General features: G+C 32.1%; 4 protein-coding genes across 6 annotated transcripts; 2 read left to right on the top strand and 2 right to left on the bottom strand.

Annotated features, from left to right (window-relative positions):
- The first annotated feature begins 833 nt into the window (after positions 1–833).
- On the top strand, positions 834–1,528 carry LOC148213368 (uncharacterized). The gene has a single exon (XM_088125696.1). It carries the CDS (start codon positions 1,070–1,072, stop codon positions 1,391–1,393), a length of 324 nt encoding a protein of 107 aa, XP_087981822.1. The 5' UTR covers positions 834–1,069; the 3' UTR covers positions 1,394–1,528.
- A 10,193-nt stretch (positions 1,529–11,721) lies between these two features.
- On the top strand, positions 11,722–16,362 carry LOC111005979 (Protein kinase superfamily protein). 3 transcript variants are annotated; one of them, XM_022277709.2, is made up of 4 exons: positions 11,722–11,979; positions 12,362–13,083; positions 14,473–14,550; positions 14,700–16,362. In XM_022277709.2, exons 2-4 carry the CDS (start codon positions 12,384–12,386, stop codon positions 16,007–16,009), a joined length of 2,088 nt encoding a protein of 695 aa, XP_022133401.1. In that variant the 5' UTR covers positions 11,722–11,979; positions 12,362–12,383; the 3' UTR covers positions 16,010–16,362. The 3 variants fall into 3 exon arrangements, with proteins under 3 accessions (XP_022133401.1, XP_022133400.1, XP_022133399.1); XM_022277708.2 differs by having other exon boundaries at positions 12,304–13,083; XM_022277707.2 differs by having other exon boundaries at positions 12,167–13,083.
- A 122-nt stretch (positions 16,363–16,484) lies between these two features.
- HCF164 (Thioredoxin superfamily protein) lies at positions 16,485–18,334 on the bottom strand. Its single transcript, XM_022277711.2, has 4 exons — positions 18,115–18,334; positions 17,430–17,648; positions 17,183–17,286; positions 16,485–16,963 (listed from the first exon to the last, which is right to left on the bottom strand). Exons 1-4 carry the CDS (start codon positions 18,316–18,318, stop codon positions 16,681–16,683), a joined length of 810 nt encoding a protein of 269 aa, XP_022133403.1. The 5' UTR covers positions 18,319–18,334; the 3' UTR covers positions 16,485–16,680.
- A 181-nt stretch (positions 18,335–18,515) lies between these two features.
- Positions 18,516–25,428, bottom strand: LOC111005982 (uncharacterized). Its single transcript, XM_088119999.1, has 5 exons — positions 25,288–25,428; positions 24,389–24,463; positions 24,011–24,122; positions 18,693–18,884; positions 18,516–18,604 (listed from the first exon to the last, which is right to left on the bottom strand). The coding sequence occupies exons 1-5, from the start codon at positions 25,334–25,336 to the stop codon at positions 18,529–18,531; spliced, it is 504 nt and encodes a 167-aa protein (XP_087976125.1). The 5' UTR covers positions 25,337–25,428; the 3' UTR covers positions 18,516–18,528.
- Position 25,429: the final 1 nt, after the last annotated feature.

The raw sequence follows: 25,429 nt of genomic DNA, 5'->3' as shown, positions 1-25,429 counted from the left end.
CTGTGTTAGTGTGTATTGTTTATATTTAGCATACTGTCTGATTCGTCGTAGGTTTTGATTGAAGGCTCAATATTGTCTAGAAAGAAAAGCTATTTTTTTTTCCGTTTTACATATTTTGTCCATTTGACCAATTAATTGGATGTAAAAGGCTATTAGTCATTAATTATAAATAATATTATCTAATATATTGATTATCCGAATGTTTAATTTAGATTTTTATAGATAGTAAATTGTCAAAACGAGCATAGCCTCGCCATGTTGTACTATTATATATATATATATATATATATATTAAACTTGAGTAGTACATAATTCAACATAATTTTAAAATAATTAAAATGTTACAATATTGAATGTACAAAAAGAAATTACAATTTTGATTATGGGTAGTGACTAAAATTAACCATGATTAAGTTATTGATTGTTGTTAATGAATAATTGATAGTGAGTTAATACTAATTCTAACTTTGATTCAATAATTAATTTAATTATTTTCTTCAAAAAAAAGTTATTATTATTATTATTTTAATTATGAGCTACTTTTTGCACAAGACCTGCAGTTATGTTTGGGTGGTTTCAAGAATTATCCATTCTTGGGGTTCTCCTGTCCAACAACTTAAAAAGTTAATCATATGCTAATGAATCTCCCATTTAAACAAACGTTGAATCCAGAAGAAACCCTCAAATGGAAGTGGTTCACAATTATTTTTAACTTTCAGAACATTATCAATTTTCACTATTAATCCAAAAGAAACCAAAGTTTATAAATAAAATTTACTTTCTCTCAAGATAATCATGAAATTGAAGACTGAAAAATGTACAATTTAAAAAGGATGATTTATCGATGGCTGAATCGGCACACCGGATCATCCCAAACAAAATACGTGTCAGCAAACTTGAAATCCGGATAATTTTCACGCAGATCTAACATAAAAAGAAACGATCTCTAATATTTTTAGGTATATATATATTTTTTTAATCCTATCGTTGATTGAATAATAACCCACTGAATTGTGAAACCGGGGAGGGCCGAAACCCACAGAAAAGTAGCCACCGGGTTCGCTTTTATATGCGATTTCTGGCGCTCTCTCTTCCGAGTTCCGGACGCAAAAAAATGGCTTTCGTGATTTCCAAAGCTCCAGAGTCCGAGTTTGAGAAGCCGATTCTCCACGGGGACGAGGCCTCGGCCTCCGGCAGAGACAATGGCGTGGTGTCGAGCCAGCTCCTGTTGAAATCGGCCGGCAATTTCGACAGAGACGTCGTTCTGCGCCGCATCCGCCACTACAAGCGCTTAAACAAAGTGAAAAAGACTTTCGAAGCTCTCGTCGCCGGCGGCTCGGAGTCGGCCGAGCGGCGGATGCTGCAACATTTCGACGTTTTCTCGTCTCCTTAGGTTTTGAATCGGACTGGAAAGAAATTGGCGTTGAATCCAAATTGATGCTCAGTTGAATCTCCTGCAATTTGGGTGTAAATTAGTTCTCTACTTTGTTTGATGTAAATGAAATGAAATGGAAATGTTTGATACGAAGTGCAAGTTGCAACCTATTTTGATTTTGATGACCAAATTCTACATTTCATCTTTTTTCCATATTTGTTAATTAATACTCTTTTGAGAGTCGGTAAGACCCCAAATTGTTATTTATTATTATTGCACTTTTCATATTCTAAAAATATATATATATAGTTTTCAAATTTAAGTTTAGATTTTGAAAATCCTTTTTTAAATGGTAAATAGCAAAGTCAGGAACAAACAATTAAAAATTAACACATTGTTTGTTATTCGAAAAAATTTACAAATCTAGTCTTGTTTAGTTGTTTCTTTTAATTTCCTATCAAAACCGATTGTACTATAATTTTTTTAAAATACAATAAGATTTTTGTATTATGTATCAGAGTAAGGATGACAAACCATACTCTATGAACAACATTCAAGCACTCAAAAGAATTTAGAAGACCTCGAAAGCACTCAAAAGAATTTAGATGACTTTGAAAGCACAAAAAGACTTCAAGATTTGAAGACTCGAAAACTTCAAAATTTGGATCGTCTTTTCACCGACTACAATCTAGAAAACTTCGTTAAGTTGCACACCAGAGAACTTCATCAACTACATAATTGAAGAATTTCATCAAGATACAAGCCAGAGAACTTCATCAAAAAGCTGCAGTCAGAGAACTTCATCAAAGCTGCAGTCAAAGAAATTCTTCAAGTTGCATAATCGAAGATTTCAAGTTTAAGATGCTAACTCCTTATTTTTAGAACTAGCTCAACGCCCTTAAATCAAAGTATGCATCATAGATAAAGCATAAAATAATTATACATTAGAAATTGTTACGCACGTACATAAATATAAATACAAGTTTGTTAAATTCGCAAAAAAATACAAATACAAGTTCAATCAGAAATTTCTAGCCAACAGTCATTTATAAAGGTTTAAAAGTGGAAAAAAAAAAAAGAATAATCTATTGATGAGAAGTTAAAGCACACGAGAGAGCATAACTTATACTAGCTTTCTATATAGGTCAAAGTTTTTATTTTTTTAGAAAAGTAAAAAGCTGGAATTTGAGAAAACAAGATCCCTAAGAGCGTATGTAAACAAATTATTCTATCTGAAGATCTCAGCAAGACTATAGGAGACATCACTAAACCACCAAGAATGTCTCTTGCAAAGAAGAATTCGTAGAGATTCTTCCAAAACGCCAATCCAACCTAACGACTGAATATATTTGTAAATTTTTTTAATATTAGGTTAGTTATATTTAAGTTATGAATTTATAACCATCAACAATATTAAGAAGGATAATTCTTACAAAAAAAAAACATGGCATTATGATTGATCATAAATGAAAAAGGATCATGCAATATGCATGATAATAAGTAAATACAAAATTCAAGATAAAACATACTTTAAGTTGAGTTGCAAAAAGTCTTTTGCATGTTTTTTATAACAATAAAAAGTATGTTTCTATAAAGAATATAAATAAAATCAACATTAAAAACATTTTAAACTTAAATGGTCACCCACATAAATCCAACAAGAAAGAAATGGGCCATGGATTGAATGAAAAGATGGCTCTTGGGCCATGACGACCAGCCCACGGAAAGCCCAAATAGACAATCTAACATTCATCGTATCCCACGAAAAAAAAAAGGACACAAATTTATTTTAACAAAATAATAATAATAATAAATCAAGTCGTCCAGTTACAATTACAATATAAAATGAATTGAAAAAGGCAGCCATCCGTGAACGTGACGGATCTTTGCAATTTTCATGTGCCTTCTTTCTGTCCTTTATTTATTTATTTTTCTGTTATTTTTCAACTTTCAGTTTACACCAAAAAGAGAAAAAGAAAAAAAAAAGTCATTTCCCCCTCCTTCACTCCTTTATTACTAATAAATAAATTGAGGGCCTATAATTTATAATATAAATTAATAAATTAATTCAGCGTCAATTTTTGTCAAAAAATAGAGTAGAACAGGATCTAATCGAACTATTAATATCCTTAATAAACCCGACACGACTTAGACTAAAGAAAAGTGCCTTGAAAAAATAGATACCAATTTAATGTCTTACATTGATAGAAATTCATCGCATCATTTAATAAAGTTGAATTTTTACTTTTAATTTTTTTATTTCTAAGTTATATTAAAAATTTAATTTTTTATTTCTAAGTTCGATAGTATGAAGAGATGGAGATTTAGACCTCCAATTTTTTGTTGAAAGATATATGTCTTAATCAATTATGTTTAGGTTATTAATTATTAGTGTAGGAATGATTTTTATTTGGTAACAAAGCACCCGAATCCATTAACTTAAAATTTTAGTCATTGTTCAGAAGTTGAGTTTTTCTGCAAATTATTAAAATAGATTAAAGATACATGTTAGTCAAAAAATAAAATAATTTCCTGAATATAAGTAAATCTATTAAATGAGTGCTGATGTTGGCTAATCAACAAAACCTAAATCCAGTAACTTGGTATAGAAATTTGTTGGACTGGCTCCATTAAATTTCCACCTACTTCAAACTTTGTATATGCGGCTTATCTTAATCGATAAAATACAGCTCTAATCTAAAATAATTGCATTAAGTTTGAAAAAAAAAAAAACTATAGGATGAATATATGATAATCGTCTCAAATGAGGTTCTAATCCCGTTTTTTTTAGTACAATATGTGAGGTGGATCATCAAACTTACAACTTCTTGATTGGAGATATATATCAATTTCTATTGAGTTATGTTCGCTTTGACAACACAATAGTTCTTAAATTGATTTTAAGAGATATAATATCAGAGTCTAACAACTCAAAGATTAATGTTAGCTTAATCATTATTAAAGAAAAATGATCTATGGTAGGCCAAAATCATTTTTTTCCCTTTAAAGGTATAAAATTTTATATTCTAACTTTATATATATCTTTCAACTCTAAAGCTTTCAGCTTTAGGAAGCAAATTAAATCTTTCTGTCCTAAAAAGTGAAAAATAAAAATTCTTCAATTTTAATTTTTTCATATATATATATGTTCTAATCTAAAATAAATCAAGGGTTAATTATCCCTCCTTAATTTTTTGCTCCTGTCATCCTATAGAGACTGTAATGTTTCAAATATGGATGCCAGATTAGTAAAATGTAAAACTCCTCTCGAAAAGGATATATTCTTTATCAACAAAAATAAAAAGGAATAAAAATATATATATATACATACTTTTAAAAATATTATATTTAATTGAAGTTGGAAAAATGAGAAGTCTTGTTTGATTTGTAGTTTTATTAGATGCATGTGGATTGTTGAAATGAAGAGTTCAAACATTCTTATCCCTTCCCTTTGGTTCATGCAAAGTCAAACTTTGAGCCTCGAGGGATAATCCGGTCAACAATATTGGCTGTGGGGGCAGAATCGTCCAATCACATTTTCCCCTTGCTAGATACGGCGGAAGAGTGAAGACTTCCGCAGCTATTATCGGCTCCGCCGTGTTTTGCAATTGCATGTGAACCACTCCATTCTAATTGACAATTACACTCTTAACCTTATCTAAAATCAAATAACAATCCTTTTCTTTTCATTTCTTTATTTTAAAATTATATTGTCTATTCTTAATTTCTTTCTCTATAATAATTCCAATACTTTATTTCGTCCCAATTCCTCGGTGTGTGTCACGCTGCTCTATGACTTTAAGGGATTATTTTTTTGTTATTTTGCTTTTTCTTTTTAATATCGGTGTTAGATTTGGATGTTTTATAGCATGGTAAATTTGGATGCTTTTAATTGATTTTTTTATATTTAAAAACTTAAAAAAGTTTTAATTAATTCACTCAGTTTAGATGAAAAATGATTTTTTTTTCTAGTTTTAAATATGGGTTCACTTTTGTAGTTAATTAATGATTCAAGCTCAATTAACGGTTAATTTTAACTCTTTTTCATCCTTTTCCTAAATTTATTAATTTATATATATATATATATTTTTTTTTTAATTTAGCAACTTACATCTTAAAAACTTTTAAATGTTTCAGTCAAGTTGTGAAATTTTCAAAGTTCATTAATAATTCCAATTCTCGATATTATAGTATTGACTAAGGTTGAAACAATTTACTTCTTTTAGTACAATCAATTACCTTTTATTATTGTATATGATTTTATCTCAGTCAATAAAAATCAATAAAAATAAAAGAAGGTAGATATTAAAAATAAATAATATAGGGCTAAGAACACTTTTAAATAGTTAAAATTCTTTCATATGTCTGGAAAATGCCAAATTGACTAATTTAAGGATAAATATAATATGAAATTTAAAATACTATGAAATCAACTTAAAAACGGAGTCATTTTTTACTTGCATACCTTTTCATTATTGACAATTTGATAGGTTAATATTAGAATATTCGACTCTCCATATTTGTACATTATACAATACTTTCTATTTGTATTTTATGTTTAAATTTGAAATTGGTTTGCTTTGAGTCAAACATCTATTTAAAAAAATTTAATATATACCCATCAAAATGTCGTCTTACTTTTATTCGTATATTTTTTATTTCTAAATAATGATATCAAAACTGCAACTCCTCATAGCTAATTGACTATTTAATTAGAGAAAAAATAAATAGATACGTACATAAACAACTACTTAGATTTACCCGTAGAGATCATGGTTGGGTTTCAAAACAAATCTAAATTTCTAATCAATATTTAACATTAAAAAATTAGCATCAAAAGCTAAATTGCAATATTGGGAGGTTTAAAAAATGAGATTGCTTAAACCATGAATTTAATCTCTAGTTTTTGATATACGTGACACTTTAGTTTTTGGATTTAAAAAATTGTTAATTTTTATTATAATAAATTTTTGTCATTACCATTACTGCTTAAATATTGACTTAATGATTTGACATGATATAATAGGAGAGAATAGGCCAACTACATAAAATAAGAATGGAAAATCCATTAAATTTAGTAAAATGTATTTCATCGCATTAGTTTATTTAATTAACCCATTTTCTTATGCTACAATATGCTAAATAGTTACTTGTTAGTCCTGTCAACAAGTACATTAATATTTAAACAATGTTAAAATCAAAATTAAAAATTATTTTATAAAGACAAAATTATATTCTGAGCATAGTATTGTCGTGGAATTAGAATTTTTATCCTAAAAAAAAAAATAAATAATTAACCCTAAGGTGGTGGGGGCAAGATGCTGTCCACAAAATACTTTGTTACCTTTTTTGGTCAATTTATTTATAATTTTATGGCTGACTCTCTCTTATATCATTTCCGCGTCCCCGAGGGCATTTTTGTCCACACACTCACCCACATGCAATTTCCCAACCAAAATTCGCTCCTCTTTTGCCGCTAAAAATTTTGTGGAGAGACTGTTTCTACTAGAAATTAAAAAAAAAAAATTCCTTATTCCTCTTCTCAAAATTATTTTTTGGAGCTCACCATTCTTTAAATATTAAAATTAGGTTTAGAACTCATTCAGTCATTTGATTCTAAATTATTATGTTTTGACTTTCAAAAATATCTTAAACAAGTCTAATAGTCTTAAAATTTTAGAAATAATTATTTTAGTCCTCACCATTATTATTATTATGGTTGAAGATTTAACTGATGATATAATATTTTTTTTATATAAATATTAATGTATATTTTATAAAGTAAACATTAATATTTTAAATGACAAAGCAAGGTATAAAATCTTGTTTGATAATCATTTTTCTTTATGTTTTTGAAATTTTAGTTTACAAATACTATTTTCACACTTTTTTTATCAATTTTTTCAAAATGATTTAAAAAAATCTTAAGCTAAAATTTAAAAATGATTTTAAAAAATTGGATAAGAATTCAAATATGTGATTAAACATATAACAAATATATAAAAACTAAGATAGATATTTTAGGCTTTGAGAGGCCAAAAAAATAGTTATTTCTATAAATTGCAAAGAATAAGATATTTGAAAATTCATAAATTAAAATTAAATGAACCTTAAAATTTAACAACAAGAAGATTTAAGCTTTAAAATTGTTATTACGTTCGTGTTTATAATTCTTATAGGAAGAAAAAATTCTTTTGTTAAAAAAAAGTTATTCATAAAATCAAAAGGTTCTCCGTAAAACCAACTAAAAGAGAAAAAATGATTTAAAAGCACTTATTCATTTCAGACATGCCTTTGTGAATTGTAGTTTTCTTATAAAATAAAAGACTGTTTATTAAAAATAGCTTCTTTTGGCCACCTGAAATAACTATATATATATATATATATATTATTTATTTATTTATTTGATTTGATTTGATTTGAACCATTCTCTCACAAAACAGAAGAATTTAGCCGCTATCCAATCAGCAACTAAAGTTTTCCGTTACTTTGTTGTTTACTTTTTATATTTATTTACACAGAATATTTTTTTTTTCTTTTTTATGTTTTCTTTTATGATCAGGAGAAGAAAATTCTTTCTTGGAAAAGGGGTTGCACTCTATGTGGGAGAGAGACTTTCCCTTCTTTAATAAAAAGGGGAGAGATTTCTTAAAAAAAAAAAAAAAAAAAATTAATCCATCTTTCCTCTAAACTTTTAAGTTATGCACTAATATTGCAAAAAAGGAAAATTTTTTTAAATCTAGTGTATCAATTTTTATCGTAAATTTTCAATTTTATCAATTTAGATTCACTTACGTTAAGTATTGTAATTTTTATCTTTCACTCGTTCGTGAACTAATTTTAACAAAAGTTATATAAAAATCTCAAAAAAAAAACTAATTTATTTTGATGAAAATCAGGTTGTGGACAAAATTTTATTTGATCCCACAAAATAGACAATAAAATAGTTCCATCAAAGTTTGCAAAATGTTATTTTTTTGGATAAACCAATTCTAACATTGTTTTTCTTTAAAATATTATCAATGTTGTACTAGACAAATATTTTATAATTCGTTAAACATAAACTATAATATTTCTTTTAACAATTTTAAAGGTAAAAATTATCATTTCTATTCAAGTTGAAATTATCATTCGTATTCACGTTGAAGGATATTATTTTTTCCAATCAAAAAAATGACAATTACATCAAGTCTTAATAAATCAATACACGAAATTAAGTTCGAGAGAAAATCAACACGCACAAGACTAGTTACCGAGTAAATTTCTTAAAACTCATTAATTGAAAAAAAAAAATCTAATTAGTATTGTCTTTCTCCCACCTCTATTGAGAATACTCTTTAAGCCATTTTTTCAACCTAAAGTTCAATACAAAGTAAGAATTACAATGTCTTGATGGAAAAATTGATACAATCCCGAAAATTTATTAAGCTCATTTATTTACGTGAATTAATTTTCAAACTATTTGAAATAGTTGGGTTTTGAATGGCTCTATAAGATAAAACGACAAGGGAATTTAATATATGTTGACAATGTAGAGAGGGAGAGAAAGGGAATATGTTGAAAAAGGTATATTTAGATGGGAAAGAAGGGGACATCACTATCTGTGATGTTTCCTTTTTGAAACCACAAGCATCAAAGTCTCCGTGTGGATAACACTTCAAATGAGAGAATTTTAGAAGCCATAATAATTTGGTTGTACTTTAAGCATTGTGGTCCTCTTTGGCTCATCATCTCTCTCATCGAGTTCTTTAGCATTCAAGTTTACCTTTAAAAAGAAATATCGGTATATTATAGCTAATATATAACGATTCAAATAAACCGGTGGGAATTGGTACCTACGAATCTATAAAGAAAGTTAGTTAATATATGTCTTGCGAGGATATATAGAGTTTGTGTTTATTTATATGTTTTGAGAAGACAATTTGTTGTAGAGGGATGAGAATGCTATATGTGGAAACTTGGATAGGAGTGAAATGGGTTGCAGTTGAGTTTTGAAAGAACGAACTCAGAACTGTGAGCGGACCGAACATTGGCCTGCATAAAGAAATTATCTGGGCTGGAGACAGGACCAAGAAATTACTTACCCGAGCCTATCGGATCTTAATTTCCAAACTCGAGTAACAAACTTGCCTACAGCCCTACAAATTGACGCATTTATGATGATTATACAACATTGTACGAGGTAAAAACCAATTGTCCCTTTGATAGGAGTCCAATATAAAATGGTAGAGATTTAAAGCCATATCGAGTGCACAATTTACACCATACTAACTTGCCGTTCTATGATCCACATAGAAACATAAATATTGGAGCTGGTATTTCGAGTTCACTACCACACCGATATAAGACTCTTATTATTTCATGTTGCTAGATTGGATAGAGGAAGATTCATCAACGTCACCTGCTAGGCTGCCAAAATTGTGCATTATCATAATTTATTATGGATTCTTGAGAAAAATACATAAATCATTTAAATTAATCTCATACTTTAATTTGAACAATGACCTTAAAATTTATGAAATTGTTGCAATCAAACATTGTCGTCATAACTATATTAATTGCAATTTGAAAAATACACAAATCATTCAAAATATAGAATTCATATAATAGAACCATAAATCACTCACAAATTATGAGGCGGTTGTTGGATTGTACTCTCATACTTATAAAATGGTTGAAAATATACCCAAACTAACAGTAGTGGATAGCAAAAATATTTTATGTATTTCAAAAAATGTCACCAACTTTTCAAAATTTCAAATATAGCAAAATATTTGATTTTTTATTTTCGGAATTTTTATTATTTCAATTTTACCCTTATGATATCTGATGTATATCTATATCTGATATACATCTGGTGTATATCATACATCAAATCTATATCTGATATACATCTTATGTAAGTTTTTATATGATATATATCAAATATATATCTAATGTACATCCGATGTAACTCTGATATACTTCCGATATACACTCGATGTACCCCTAATATACAATATCAGATGTACCATGATATACATTATCAGATATACCACTGATATACATCAAATGTGCGTATTATACATAATATATATATATATATATATATATTTTTTTTTTTATGTACTTCTAATTTATGATATAATAAATATATTTCCAACTGATGTACTAAATATATTTGCAACTGATATACTAAATATAAGATATATCGAATGTTTAATTTTTAGTGGTATATCAGCCATTTAAATTCTAGTTTATCATTTCAATTTGTTGATTAATATACTAATATTATCAATAATGTTGATTACTATATCACTACTATTTATTCAAAATTAATATTAATTAGATACTAAATATAAAAGATATCAACTGTTTAAAATTTATAAAGTATATCAAAATTTTAGCTTGTCTTTTTGGACGTGCATGGTTCACATAAACATTTTATATAATAACCTTATATTTCAAAAATAAAAAATAAAAAATCTTGCATCATTGTTTTCATCTGAAAAAAATATTGGATATAATAGTATGATATCAATACACATATATCATATTTATATTAGTAGATATAATGGTTATATCAGAGGTATATAAGTGGTAAATTAGAAACATTTTAAGTATATATCAGTGTTACATTAGTGGTAAATCATATAAGAAGTTATATCAGTAGATACCATAGTTATATCAGTGGTATATCATTTCTATATTGGTAAGCTTGATATGATATCGCATATATATGTATTATATTAACGTGGTAAATCAATGATTATCATACGTATATCAGTGGTAAGACGTGTTAGAAGTTCAGTGATATATTATAGATATATAACAGATATATTAAAGGATGAATTTGTAATTTTACAATTGGACCTCCGTTTTTTGGAAAAAAAAAGCTATTTTTTTTGCCATATTTGCAAGTATCCGTACGCAATCAGTAATTTGGGTTTGAATCGAAGGTTTGAGGGTCAAAATTAATAAAATCCCCATTCTAGATGTAGTTTTTGCAATTTCTCCTTCAAATTTTTGGCTTCCAAAAGTCGTTATTTATTTTAAAGACATGGTAATGGTTCCCTTCAACTTTTTGAAACTCTTTTGCATTTAAATGATTCTGGTAGCAGATTTAACTGCCACAAAATTGATGACATATCTCCCAAAAACATGATGCTATAGGAAAATAAATTAATAATTAAAGAATAAATAAATGTACATTGAATAATGTTAAGAGGAAAAAAGAGAGAGAGAGAGAGAGAGATAGAGGCTATTTTCGTAATTCTACTATATTAGCGTGAGTGGGGGGAGAGAGTTAGAAACGATGAAGGGTAAGTTGGTCATTTACATTAAACTTTTAAAGGCATTGAACTTCATCAAGACGTTCAAAGAAGAAGAAGCTTTTCTCTGAATTTCACGCTTCGTTTTCTCTTCTCCACAGCTTTCCCTTTCCATTTTCCATCAAAATCAACAAGCCTTGCAATTCGGGTCATTTTGGAGAAGGATTTTCGGAGATCAAATTTTTCTTCGATTAAACCCTAATCTGTAAGTTTGCCTCTGGAATTGACCAGAATTTTCATATCGGCCTCAGTGTGATCAACAGAGCATTTACTGCCATTCAAGAGAGGTCAGAGGTAGAGTTTTCAATTCATTAATATTTGACCGTAGAAACTGTTCTTTCTTTTTCGTCTTTGGTATTGGTATTTGCTTTGCTTTCGTCTGCGAGCATTAATTAGGATAGATGACCTCCCCAACGGCATCGCAGTCCTGCTTTAAATTCTTCATTTAATTTCGGAGTTTTCAAATATTTTTACTCTTAAGGTTACTTGCGAACTCATCGAGAATAATCGAGTTTAGAAGACGGTGATTTGCTCACACTTGGAAACCTTTCCGAATTTGGATCGTTTCTGTTGATCAATTCCTGTTCGTGACTGGCTATTTGATTTGATTTTGCTTAGTTTTGGAGATAAATCTTCTTTTGGAGGGAGGGGATGATTCTGTTTGTTTCTCGTTTAGTTGGAGAAAGTTGCAGTCAACCATGACTTTGCACCAAAAGTGTTTGATCGTTATTATCGCAATTTTCTCGGCTTCTTCAACTATCGCTGAGAACTTGACGTCCTGCAGAACCGGGGATTCGGCTAAATTTGTACGGTATGCGTTTGGATTCTCAGAATCGAGCCCAATCAGATTGAGTTGCAGCGAAAATGGTGAGATTCAAATCGGTGGATTCCAGGTCCAGAACATTACTGAGAGGAGCATCCTCGTCAAACTTCCTGCAGTGTGCAATTTCTCTGTATCAGTTTCAGAACTGTTCGGCGGAAATTATTGGCCCACTAATCGCAACAGTCTCCTCTTGAATTGTACTCAACAACGTATTCCATGCGCAATATTAGCAAATTTTAGCCAGATTCTGCCAGAGAACTGCGGCATTAGACGCAGTAATCCCAGCTGCTTCACCAAGACCAACGAAACTGGATTCCTGCCCCGTTTAGAAGATAAGTGCCAGTTCCTCTGGTCCTCTGCATTCGTTGATTCCACGTCAAATCAGACCGCTTCTCTCCAATTCCAGGTCATTGAGTTAGAGTGGTGGCTCTCAGTGGCCTCCAATGATTCCGCAAAATGCTCGAAAAATGCCGATCCTGAGTTTATCAACGCCCCACGGAACCACCAAGGATTCCGTTGCCGGTGCAAAGAAGGGTTTGAAGGAAATGGATACGACGGCGTCGGTTGCCGGAAAGGTGAGTCGTTGAGTCAACTCGGTGGCTACATATAATCTATTTTATTGAAATGGATAATTAATCTGAGTTATTTGAATATTCAACGCATTGGGTTCCTCTTTATTTCTAATTTTTTAGTGGGTAGCCTAATATTACCTATTGCCAGGGTAAACTGGGAAAATAAAACGATAGAAAACGGCATATGCTAGCCAATAAAAGGTCGCCACCTAATCCTTTCTAGTCAATGCTACCCTTCTTGTCGTGGGTGAGCGAATTCATTTGCCTACTTCCCGTCTACATTTGATTGGCCTGGCCTGTGACGGTGGCGAAAATGGTGGTTGAATTCCATAGCACCTAGCTAGAATTAGAAAGAAAATTTTTATTTATATTTTTCAAAAAATTGAATACTTCCAAATCCAAATTGGGTATAAGGAGTAATCAAAGGCTGCTTATTTGGCCTTTTCCCCCCTTTTCACTTTTCTCTGTCGAAGTGTGGCATCATGTATTTCAAAGTTACCATTTTTATCCTTTGAATTTAGGGGTTTTTAATTCCCTTTAATATATATATGGGTATTTGAGAAACCTTTAAAATATTGTTTGTTAATGGGAAAGTCAATTCTGTACGTTTCTGAAAGTTTGGCTATGTGCCATATTGGTGGCTTGAGAAGAATATGCTTTTAGTGTGAAAAGTTAGAATATTCATGTAGGTGGGAAAACAGAAAACCATGTGACCATGATATTAAAGGGGAGGGAAAGCTGTGATGCCAACGATGTTTTAATTTTCAAATTGTCTGACTGATCAGAAGAATTGGTCAAATAGAGGATGCATCCTCAATTGGGTTTTTACGTAGGTTGTTTATAACTATAGCTCATAATATCCGCCATGAATGGTTGCCCATTTAACGTTTTAAAATGGGGTTCCTAGTCTCTAGATTTCTGATGAATGATACAAGTCAAAGAGAGAGATAGTATACTATGGAACATAAGAGAAACTTAAAAGTCATTGAGGTGGTAAGACTTGTCATCCATTTCAATTTCTTCACATTTCTTCTCTTTCTCTCTCCCTAGCTTTTTTGGGTGGGGAGAGAGAGAGCTTTGAATCATTTTCGTACCAACCAGAAGCAGCGTAGTTAGGAGTACAAGATTATTTTTTGGGGAATACTCTCCAGGTGTACCTGGCTTCTATTTCATTACATAGATTTATCAATTTGTTGTTAATTTGCCAATATAGAGTCAGGAAATAAACGATTTTAAAGAAATTTCCTTTTCCGAAGGCTTGAAAAATGGAAGTGAGAGAAGCATTAAACATTTGATACTTTCCTTTTTTCAGTTCATTATTTGTCAAGTGTTTTATACGTTTGCTTATTTTATCCACATTTGTTTTGCTGTGGATGCTTTGGCTTCTTACAGTTTCTCGCGAGTGCAATCCTTCAAGGTTCGTGTCTGGCCAATGTGGCGGAAGCAACAGAGTCACTGCTCTAATTGCAGGTAAATTATACACTGCTTCATTTAATGTTAAATATTATGGCTTATGCATCATATATTACGAACCAAATCAAACCCCTGCAATATCCATTTCATTAAGAAAAACACATTAACAGGGTTCTGTATGGTTCTAACACAGTTATAATTTCCAGGCATTGTTATTGGAGCCGTTCTAATGGCTGTCCTGACGCTTATCTGTTACTGCATCCGACGCCGCTCGATGTGTCTGAAAGGTCAGACAAGCGCTAAGCGGCTTCTATCTGAGGCCGCTGGAAATTCCAGTGTTACTTTATATCCCTACAAAGAAATAGAAAAAGCCACTAGTGGCTTCTCTGAGAAACAAAGGCTGGGAACTGGAGCCTTTGGTACAGTTTATGCAGGACGGCTTCATGAAGATGAATGGGTTGCTGTAAAAAGGATCAAATATAGAGACCACAATAGCATTGATCAGGTCATGAATGAGATTAAACTACTCTCCTCTGTGAGCCACCCGAATCTAGTCCGCTTGCTAGGCTGCTGCATTGAGGAAGGCCAACAGATTCTTGTCTATGAGTTTATGCCCAATGGAACTCTCTCTCAACATCTCCAGAGAGAGCGTGGAAATGGCCTTCCATGGACGACTCGGCTCACCATTGCAGCTGAAACTTCTCGTGCGATAGCATACCTCCATTCTTCTGTGCATCCACCGATATATCACAGAGACATCAAATCAAGCAATATACTTTTGGATCATAACTTCAAATCAAAAGTTGCAGATTTTGGTCTTTCTAGACTTGGTATGACAGAAATATCACACATCTCAACAGCTCCACAAGGGACCCCGGGCTATGTTGATCCGCAATACCACCAAAATTTCTATCTTTCAGATAAAAGTGATGTTTATAGTTTCGGAGTAGTCCTAGTAGAGATAATAACAGCATTAAAAGTGGTTGATTTCACTCGTCCCCAGAGTGAAGTAAACTTAGCTGCACTTGCCATTGATAGGATTGGGAGAGGTTGTATAGATGAACTAATTGATCCTTTCCTAGACCTGCATAGAGATGCTTGGACTCTTTACTCCGTTCACAAGGTGGCTGAGCTTGCATTCAGATGCCTTGCTTTTCATAGTGACATGAGGCCTTCGATGATGGAAGTGGCAGAGGAACTGGAAAACATCAGACGCAGCGGGTGGACATCGATGGAGGAGCATTTTTGTGCAGCATCATCAGCAGGGTCAGCTTGCTCATCTCCACGTAGCGTAAGCGAGAGATCCATAAGTGGGATAACAATTAAAAAGGCCGGGCTGCTTGCAGGACTGGGGAGCCAGAGATTGATAATCCCACCGGAGAATAATCACCACAAGGACTGTCTGCCTCCTGTAGAGGAGGTTATGGATAGTTCCCCAGTTTCCATACAGGATCCTTGGTTGAGTGAACAAAGCTCACCTTCAACAAATAGTTTATTGGGCAATGTGGTACAGTGAAAAGAGAAGAAGAAGCAGCAGCAGCAGCTTTTGTGGGACATTTAACCTCCTAAACCTCACCATTATTTGTTATATGCAATGTAAAATCTTAAATCATGTCGTTGTTCTTAACCTCCCTGGGAACTTGTTGATTAAACTGTAGAGGTCATTTTCCAGAAATGTGAAGCATTCTTTGCACATCTTCAGGGAATGCCACATGCCAAGCATAGGACATTTCCTTCGAACGAAGTTCAGATCAAAGCAGAGGGATTAACTGATCTGTTCGATCACAATTCTTGTATAACTATTTCATTTTTTTGAAACATGTACAAAGAGTAAAAAGTAATGAGATTAATCATAATTGAGTTTGGATAGATGGCAGATCTCAAACAAAGGATTCAAACCCCTTGGTACTTATTTTATCATTAAACCCACCAATAGATGGCATAGATGCAGATAGGAAAGGAAGCAAAAGACTAAATCACGAAGAGCGGTATAAGGAATAAAACACCCGACGATGAAATCCTTGGACTATGAGGGCTTATTTACAATCAAGAGGAGAAATAAAATTGTTCATAATATATATAACAAACAATTGGATATATTGTATAAGATGAACTAGCTATATCAGGAAATCTATCAGATAGTATTTGAATAGACAACTTGACCTAATGCTTCTCAGAAAAGAGAATCTACCCATGACTTCTTGGATCAGCAATTTGGTGCACTTTTCTTGCTTCAGCACTTGAAAACTGTCCCACAACACGGGCGTGGGGAATCGATACTTGCCCACGAGCAAGAGCATCCACATTCTCGAGCAGATATTTTCTTGGAAGTCGGCCAACTACATTGCCCTCTTCATTCCCTTGTTTGTCCAAAAAGGCAAAGTGTGGAATACCCTCAACCCCAAACTCATCAAGCTCCTGCTCCCACTTTGTGTTATCAACATTGAGCATAACAAAATTCACACGGTCCCTGGAAGACCAAAGTTGTGTACTCAGCTTCTTCAAATTCGTACTTATCAAAAATTTAAGAAAACCAGTTTTGATGAGTCAAGTCAGATTATTCATAAAAAACAAGTCGTGAAAATGTGGAGTAACATTTCGACACCAATCTTTTGTTGGTTGAAAAGCAAGTAAAATAGGTATATGAACATTGAATAAAATGGTGGAGAACATAAAGAAAGATCGTTACTTGTACTGTTGCTCGACTTTGAATACGTCTGGAGCCAATTCCCTACAGACTTCACACCAATCTGCGTAGAACTCCACAACAGTGGGCTTTCCATTTGAGAGAGCCTGAATAAGTAGTCATCAAAGGATGAAAAGTGAACTAATATCAGATAACAACACCCCATGAATCTTCTATTTCTTGAGCTAATAATTACTTGAATATGAGAGTACACTCAGGTAAGCAAAGAAATTGCAACAACTATTGAAACCTCTTCATAGGGCAACGCCGCTGCAGCTAAGTCCTTCAAAGAAACACCGAAATCTAATCGAGCAGACAAGAAAAGAGCCAGCGCTGAAAGGGTAGAAACCACTGCAATTTGCCTATTGATATTTTTATTGGGAAATTCTGGAAAACCATTATTAGTGGAAGAACTAGCGGCTTGGCCAGTGCTGTCATCAACTGATTCGGGACCGTCCGCCGAATTTTCCTGGAGAAGAAGACGTCAGAAAATGAACTATGACCACAAAATGACGGTATGAATCCTGAAAATTTTAGTTAACTTATCGATACTGATGAACTATTTTGCATATCGTTCTATGAAAGTTGAGAAAGTTAACTGAGATTCAATCTTGGAGAAACAACATTACATCCAAAATAATGCTAAAATATTCTCATTTCTCACCAACATATTAAAATAACAGATTGAGAAATAACATTTAGCTTTGATTTCAGTTAATTAAGCCTAGTTTTGATAACTCAATTTCAAGTATCTAAGTTACTGATATCAACACATGAATTATCCTCACAAAAGCTTCAGATTATTCTCAGCTCAGATTCACCTCTCTCTTCTCCCTTCGGTAGAGAGAAGAGGAACTAAATGAAAATCGAGGAGGAAATTAAGACAAAATAAAGAAAGAAATTGAGAAAGAGATGAATAAGAAATTGTAGCGTACCGCGGCGGAGGAGGTGTCGGCGGGATTAGGAACTGTTTGGCAGGCTATGGCTGAAAATCTGCGGCGGTAAGTTCGAAATCGGGCGGCGGAGGGTTTAGGGAAAGGCTGAAGCTGAGGCTGAGGGATTCGAAAACAGAGTGGGATTCTGTGAAGAGTGATGGAATTTGAAGCCATCGGAGATTTACAGCTCTGCGTGAATGCCATTTCCAAATTGGAAAATTCACATCAAAAACTGAATTTTGGCAATAAGCAGATAGCCCATTGCCATTGGTACTCACAAAAATCTTTTCATTTTGACTTTCTGACTTCGCTTCATGAAAAATCCTTAATTTAAATAATTAAAAAACTATCAACTTCAATGTTCTTTTTTTTTCCTTAACGATGGAATTCCAACTTTCGACATTTATTGATATTTTAACTTACGGACGGCGGATTTTGAAAAGCTCCGTGTGTCTCTCGGATGAGCGTGTACACCAATGAGTAAATGAGCCTGTAACCAAAACTACGATGTCTCGCCTAATATATTTGACATTAGATTTCTAGTAACCAGGATATAGAAAATAGGAGTAGTCACTTACTTCGATATTGGGGAGAGTCCTTCCTTTTTATAGGTACGGGTGACCAACCAAGAGGTAAAGCTCTGACGGAGGGTGTATGTCCCCAAATAGATCGTGGATAGTGCCTTCGTTCGCAGGCCTACAAACCTGCAACCTGTAGGTTTCAAGTTGCGGTTCATCCATACCCCTCGTACAGCAGTAGTAGTGACGCACCTGCATGCAGACATAGTATACGACAATAACCATCTGTGGTCCCATGTCTCACTGTCGCTCCCTGAACCCGACACGTGTCCTATTCAGATTCCTCCTCAACATAACTAATTAAGCTATGTTTAAATTCACGACAAAAAACTAAAACAAAAATAAGAGTTTTTCCTCTAATACGTTATTCAATTCCCTCCACTCCTGCACACTTCCCTTCAAGTTTCCACCGAACATTCTCCACGTTTTTTTTACATTTTCAAAGCCTCATTTTTTATTGTCTATCATTTCTTTCCAACAAAATGATCGAAGATCGAATACATGCTGAGGAAGGCATCTCTTTTTAAAGACTTCATCTTAGTAATTTTTTGCCATGAAAGTTACACCAAAGGAAGCCTTTTTAAGAGTCCAATGAACTTCCATGTACCTCAAGAATCAAAGGGTACACCAAGGACTTCCCTTCCAAGTTCCAACCGCACCATATAGATAATAGGTTCATTACCATTATAGTTATTGGTGGGGACCTTCCCTTAGTGTACCTTAATTATTGAAGGTCACATGAGAATATGGTCAGAGAGAAACTTAATTTATTGGTGTACTTTTGTTTGTTGTCAATTGCCATAGGCCTACCATTAAGGAGGTTTCTCTAACCCAATTGATTAAGGAATACTACTTTAAATCTGTCTTGAGCTAGTCAAGCCTACGCCTCATGATGCACGAAGGTGATTATTGATCCATACACAAAAATAACTCTGTTCCAAAACAAAGGTGATTGATATGCATTTCCTTAATGATTATAATATCGTTAGCACAAGCTATTATAGCTTTGCTTTTGATTTTGAAAGACCCCAAATCATTAAATATTATAAACGCAACGGTGTGAAATAACATAGAGCCATACAAGCAGTAAGTAGAGAGCGATTGAGCCCTAAGAATATTGTTAGTTAGAAGGAATTAGGTATAAGGACTCCGACCTAAGGAGGGAAGGTGTTAAAATAGAAGTTTGTTGAGAGGAGGGGTATCTTTTTGCATTGTAAAATCTGTAAGGCTCAGTGAGTCCTCGAGGGAGAGTGGAGAGTTTGGGAGCTCTCAAAATCTCTCTTGCTTTGATGCTTTGTTTGGTAAATAATATTATTGAGCCTTATCAAATTTCACCCAAACACGTCTCATATCAACACAGATGTTGTCTTTTACTTATATACTCATAATCTTCTCTTTATCGAGTCCAACATGAGACACTATGTTTGCATTCCTAACATATATCAACATGGTTCATGATCTAAATCAAAAGAGAAGTCTGCCCACAAAGTGTATGATAAAATGCCTTCAGTACTACAGCCTTGTAGAATGTGCAAAAATGATCAGAGGGGGTTTCAAGGCACAAACCAGATCAGTGTGACATGATGGTGAAGCCCTTCATCTATTCTTTAGAGCCCATTTGAATGCAATAACGTGGTTTCTGTCGTGGATTGCAAGCAAAGGCAGGGCAAGGACTGTGCAGAGAGAGGTTGTTGGAAGCATGTGGAAAACCAGCAAACAGCCTAATTTAGATGTGTGCCCAACGGCAAGCATCTATAAATGAGGTGAATTGGCTGTGTCCCCCATATGCCCCCATCTACGCCACACGCACACTTTAGTAAATGCAAAGTTTTTGCCTCACAACTTTGGCACTAAACTTATATTATTATAGAAACAACTATCCCCAAATGGCTGTTTCAATTTTTCTTTTGATCTATCTTTCATATTTTCTGTCCTATCTAGATCTTTTATCAAAAGGTTATACACGAGAAACAGTATTGGAAACTTCATCTAAAGTCTTGCTAATATCTTTATCTTTAGACTTGATTTTGTCCTTAAGTCATCTCTTCGTCCAAGTCAATCAAGTTTGGATGACCAAATTATGTAATAAATAGTACCTATGCAAGTTTGGATGACCAAATTATGTAATAAATAGTACCTATGCGACCTCTCTAGTTTAAGAATGTGTAATGGTTTCATCTTCTTGTGTGTTTAAAATTTAAATAGACAACCAAATAGTCTTACCCATTTAAGCACACAAAGTAGATGAAGTTATATATTATGCAAATTCTAAAGTTGAAGGTTTAATCTCTATTATGCAATTGAGTCAACTTTTAATTAATCAATCCATGTATATATCCAAGCCCCATAGAGGGGCAAAAGGGCACTCATTGATACAATAATCTTCTCCCAACTTGCATTATTAGAAGGAAAATGACTAAAGTATGATTAAGATATGTTTTTATATATGTAACAATGATGAAGATATGTTGACCTACGTGCTTTCTTGCCATGAAATAATGTGTATGAATAAATTAATTAATCAAAGAATCTTTTTCCTAAGTTTTTGTGCATTGTGCCCACATAACGTAACTGCATTTTTTGGGGTTTAGTGTCCTTTTGGATGCTTTTCCATGTCTTAATTTGAAATGCCTTTACCCACTTCAAAATTTTAAATTACAAACATTTTGGGTACTAAGTTAAGTGGTTTCTAGGTTTACAATTATTTTAAATCATTTTAATTAATAGTACTATGTAAGATTTAATCATGAAAGAAAAAAAAAGTGAAAAAAGACCTCCAAAATCATTCCAAGAAAAAAAAAATCTATATAGGATAATGAAAACTCTTGTAACAAACATGGATATATAAAAATGTTAGATAATTACAAATTTTACCAAATCACATGCTTACATTTTTTTATTTGAACATATATTAATATCCACGTGAACTTTTAATAATATCTTTAATTCTTGTAAAAAAACTTTCAAAAAAGAAAAATTCTTGTCAGATACGTAGTACGATATAATTATGTTAACTAACTAAAGAAAAACATTTATAGTTTGATGATATTAATTATTTCATCTCTGAGAAATAATTGTTGGATTGAAGGGAAAAATTTATTTTGTCTTGCGAGAAAATTTTTGGCATTACATTGTCTTCCTTCCCTTCTTAGAGACCAATTGTTTTTCAAATTCAAACCATGTGATTTTAATAATTACTAGATTCTCTTAATCAATCTGCAATCTCTTTTTTGCATTTTTTAATTCAATCAAGATTTTTCCCCCCAAAAAAAGGGAAAATAATTAATGAGAAGATTCTCCTTTTGAAGGAAGTGGGGTTTGTCTGTCTACCAAATAATCTCCTTCTGAATCATAATAAAGTTGAAATCATTGTATAATTATATATTTCGTATGATTTCTACTATTTATGATTAATACCTTTGCTTAATCAACAGAGTAATTAATGGCCCATGCCTTTCTTGTCATCTCACTAAGGTTCAATGGTAATAACATATCAAAGGGTCCAATTTTTGTGCTATATTTGACCTTTATAAATCAAATTTAATAATAGTTAAAAGGTTTAAATCTTTTCTCTTTTTTTTTTGGAAAATAGTTTAAATCCTATTTTCAAAATTTTTTTTATATCCTCTAAACTTTTAAAATGTCTATTTTAGTTTTTGTATTTAAAGTCAAGAGACAGATGTCAATTATCATTGAGTTAAGCTCACGTTGACAAAAAATAATAATAAAAAAAATTATATATATATATATATAATAATAATCATTTTGATCCTGAACTTTCATAATGTCTTTCTTAGTCCATGAAATTTTATATATGTATAATGATCATTTTGATCCTTGAATTTTCATAATGTCTTTCTCAGTCCATGAACTTTTAAATAACAACTGTTTTAGTCTCGACAAAAGAATCCTAGTGAAATTATCGTTTAAAAAACGTTTGAAACTACCCTCTTTTTTTTCCCCCAATGTTCCAAGTGTTTGGATTAGCTTAAACATAACTCCAACAAATCTCATAAAATTGACCTTATGGCCTATGATATTTTGGGTTAGAAAAAATGGTGGCCTCTAACTAATCAATAGAGTTCTAAGCTCATGGCCTCTAAATCAATGAGTTTACAGCCTGTTCATTTTGACTACCTGTCAATTTATAGTACTTACTATCTCAAACTTGATAGCTTTATATCCTAGAGAGAATAATTAGATCTTATTATGAAAGACAAATAAATAAAAAAAAAAAGAGTGGAAAAAGTTGGGGGAGACAAAAATTCAAATCCAAAATTTGAACTGTTTTTTTGGGTTCACATATTTCATGTGACCCCACTTCCCATATATTGGTGATATGGTGTGAAATATGAATTCCCTATAGTCTCATTTGGGGAGCCTACCATTAATGAGTTCCCTCCTGCTGAGGTCACACTCACGTTGTGGCCATTCATAACTCATAGGGGCGGTCCCAAAAATTTTTAACCTTTTTATATATATATATATATATATATATATATATACTTTTTTAAAACAATGCAAAAAGCAATTTTTTATTTTTTTTCCTATTTGACATAAAAACTAATCGAGTTTTTTAAATTTATAGGGAGAAATGAAATATGTCTAATGAACACAAGACATTTTGGGTAAATCTGCCTATTTAACCAAAGAAGATCCATTTACTCAAAATCATCAAAAATATTATTTTAAGGTAAATCCTCATTCTAAAATGGTTTAAATACTATTTCTATTTAATTTTAAGGTTCATTTTAATCTATTTACTTTCAACTTTTGTTTGTTTTAGTCCATATACTTTTAAAATATTCCTCGAATCCCTACACTTATAAAAATGTTTTGGTCTCCATTTATAAAATTTTATACACAATAGAAATCATTTAATACAAATCTATCACTACATTTTAATAATTATAATGATTATAATGAATGAAGTGTTATGTTAAAATTTTGATGGAAATAAATAAAATAAAAATAAAAATTAATTGACCAGGATAGTCACTTTTTAAAAGTATATGGTCAAAAATAAACTTTTTAAAAGTCCTTGGACTAAAAATGGAGAAAAGTTGAAAACATAAAAACTAAAATAGATTTTTTTTTTTTAAGTAACAAAAAATGACCGAAACTAGAAGAATTTATACCCTCTAAAATGTAAAAGCAAATCTATCGATTTTCTTGAACCAATATTCTAAAATCCACATAAGCCAAGCAACCCTAATAGTAAAGGCCCAGTAATTCTCCTGTGTCTCGTAAGAATTCACATTGAAAAGGAAAACTCCTTGCATCTTATAAAAGGTAGAGAGAGACTAGAGAGAGCTTACCAGTTACCAAGAGTAGAGTATGTATGAGCTTCACTTTTTGAACTTGAAGTGGCCACAGTCGGTGGGCAACCTTGAATTCTCTCTCTACACAGATTTTTGGGGCCTGATGCAGCTGCATGAAACAATTATAGGTGCAAGAGAGGTGATCCCATGGCTACCACGCCATATTAAAATCAGGAAAAATATACATTAAAATATTCAATCACCTACCTAAAAAGCACTAAACCCCAAGTTGGCATACGTAGTTGTTTCTTATGAATTAAAAGGAAGTAATTAATGTGATGGGGCCTCCCCAAAGAATAATGGTTACAAAATGGGCTATTACCGATTATTTTTCTCTTCAGATTCGTATTTTCATACAAAGATCGCTGATTTTACCTCTTTCATTGATCTTTTCTCTCAGGCTTCTCATCCCCTTCTGAGTTTCAGCCACCCTGTTTCTGCAGCGTCCTCCTGTACCAGTCTGCTTTTTAGTAGAGAATTTTGATTTGGAATGTAGGAGTGAAGAGAAATGAATCCGTTTGGATGAAATCACACAGTCAGACCAAAGATAATCAAGAATGTAAAGATAGATATACATCAGAAATTTTTAACATTTTCATAAAAGTTGGCGATTTAGAGGAAAATTAATATGTCTCAATCAACAAGTTTTCATGTCCCACAACACTAAAAATTCATTTTTAAAACATAGATCAGAGAGATAATGCAATGCAATTAGCACGAACCTCGAGATTCAGTTTAATCTTTTCTTCCAAATGAATCCATCTTCTAACATTCAAAAATGGATTCTATTTAATTGCAATGTAACTTTGGGTGAGAAACTTTCCAATAAGATTTTATTCGGTTTAATCACTATAAAAGTTGATGAAAATTTTGTATTAAGAGAATGAAAGGGATATGAATTATATGGTGGCGCCAGTTTTGAAGAATAAGTGTGGATGATAAAAGGAACTAGTACTAAAAAGACTAAAAAGAAGTGTGCTCCTCAAAAATACAATTTATAATCTTATGAATTTGCGGGTAATACGTAACCGCTAACTTACTAAAGCTATTGTCTAAAAGAAAAAGAAAGAAAAACTAAAGCTGCCATTAATTTAAAAATAAAAAATAAAAGGTAACCGACCCTCTAGAAATTGACCTCTATTGCAAAGCAATTAACTCTTTGTTAGAATTAGAAAGAAGAAAAAACTGTCCAATTTACAGCCTCTGTTTCCTTCCTTTGACGATTAAGAAAGAAATGAATTAAATCAATTAATTGGAGTGGGTGAGATTCTGACCTGAGTGGTAGACCAAGAGGAAGAAAAAGAAATTTTGTTGAAACCCCATTTGTCCGATCTGAGGGGGGTTTTCTTTTTTAATCTCCCTTTAAATTCCCATTTGGCATTCGCCTTTTGATGCTACTTGTCAGACTTATTCTTC

This window comes from Momordica charantia, assembly GCF_013281855.1.
Source record: "Momordica charantia cultivar OHB3-1 chromosome 1 unlocalized genomic scaffold, Mcharantia_2.0 BLBB01000001.1, whole genome shotgun sequence".
NCBI classification, from domain to species: domain Eukaryota; kingdom Viridiplantae; phylum Streptophyta; class Magnoliopsida; order Cucurbitales; family Cucurbitaceae; genus Momordica; species Momordica charantia.
The sequence above is the reverse complement of the archived record's forward strand: the minus strand, read 5'-3'. Positions and strand labels throughout refer to the sequence as shown.

Bases quoted from the DNA above. Each gene is read 5' to 3' on its own strand.
- LOC111005979 (XM_022277709.2), top strand. From the start codon at position 12,384: ATGACTTTGCACCAAAAGTGTTTGATCGTTATTATCGCAATTTTCTCG. The intron at 13,084-14,472 runs GTGAGTCGTTGA...GGCTTCTTACAG, and splicing joins CGGCGTCGGTTGCCGGAAAG to TTTCTCGCGAGTGCAATCCT. The intron at 14,551-14,699 runs GTAAATTATACA...TATAATTTCCAG, and splicing joins AGTCACTGCTCTAATTGCAG to GCATTGTTATTGGAGCCGTT.
- LOC148213368 (XM_088125696.1), top strand. From the start codon at position 1,070: ATGCGATTTCTGGCGCTCTCTCTTCCGAGTTCCGGACGCAAAAAAATG.
- LOC111005982 (XM_088119999.1), bottom strand. From the start codon at position 25,336: ATGGGGTTTCAACAAAATTTCTTTTTCTTCCTCTTGGTCTACCACTCA. The intron at 24,464-25,287 runs GTCAGAATCTCA...AGACTGGTACAG, and splicing joins CCTCTTGGTCTACCACTCAG to GAGGACGCTGCAGAAACAGG. The intron at 18,885-24,010 runs GTAAGCTCTCTC...GTCTGCATGCAG, and splicing joins TACTCTACTCTTGGTAACTG to GTGCGTCACTACTACTGCTG.
- HCF164 (XM_022277711.2), bottom strand. From the start codon at position 18,318: ATGGCATTCACGCAGAGCTGTAAATCTCCGATGGCTTCAAATTCCATC. The intron at 17,287-17,429 runs GTTTCAATAGTT...CTACTTATTCAG, and splicing joins CGGCGTTGCCCTATGAAGAG to GCTCTCTCAAATGGAAAGCC. The intron at 16,964-17,182 runs GTAACGATCTTT...TTGGTCTTCCAG, and splicing joins AAAGTCGAGCAACAGTACAA to GGACCGTGTGAATTTTGTTA.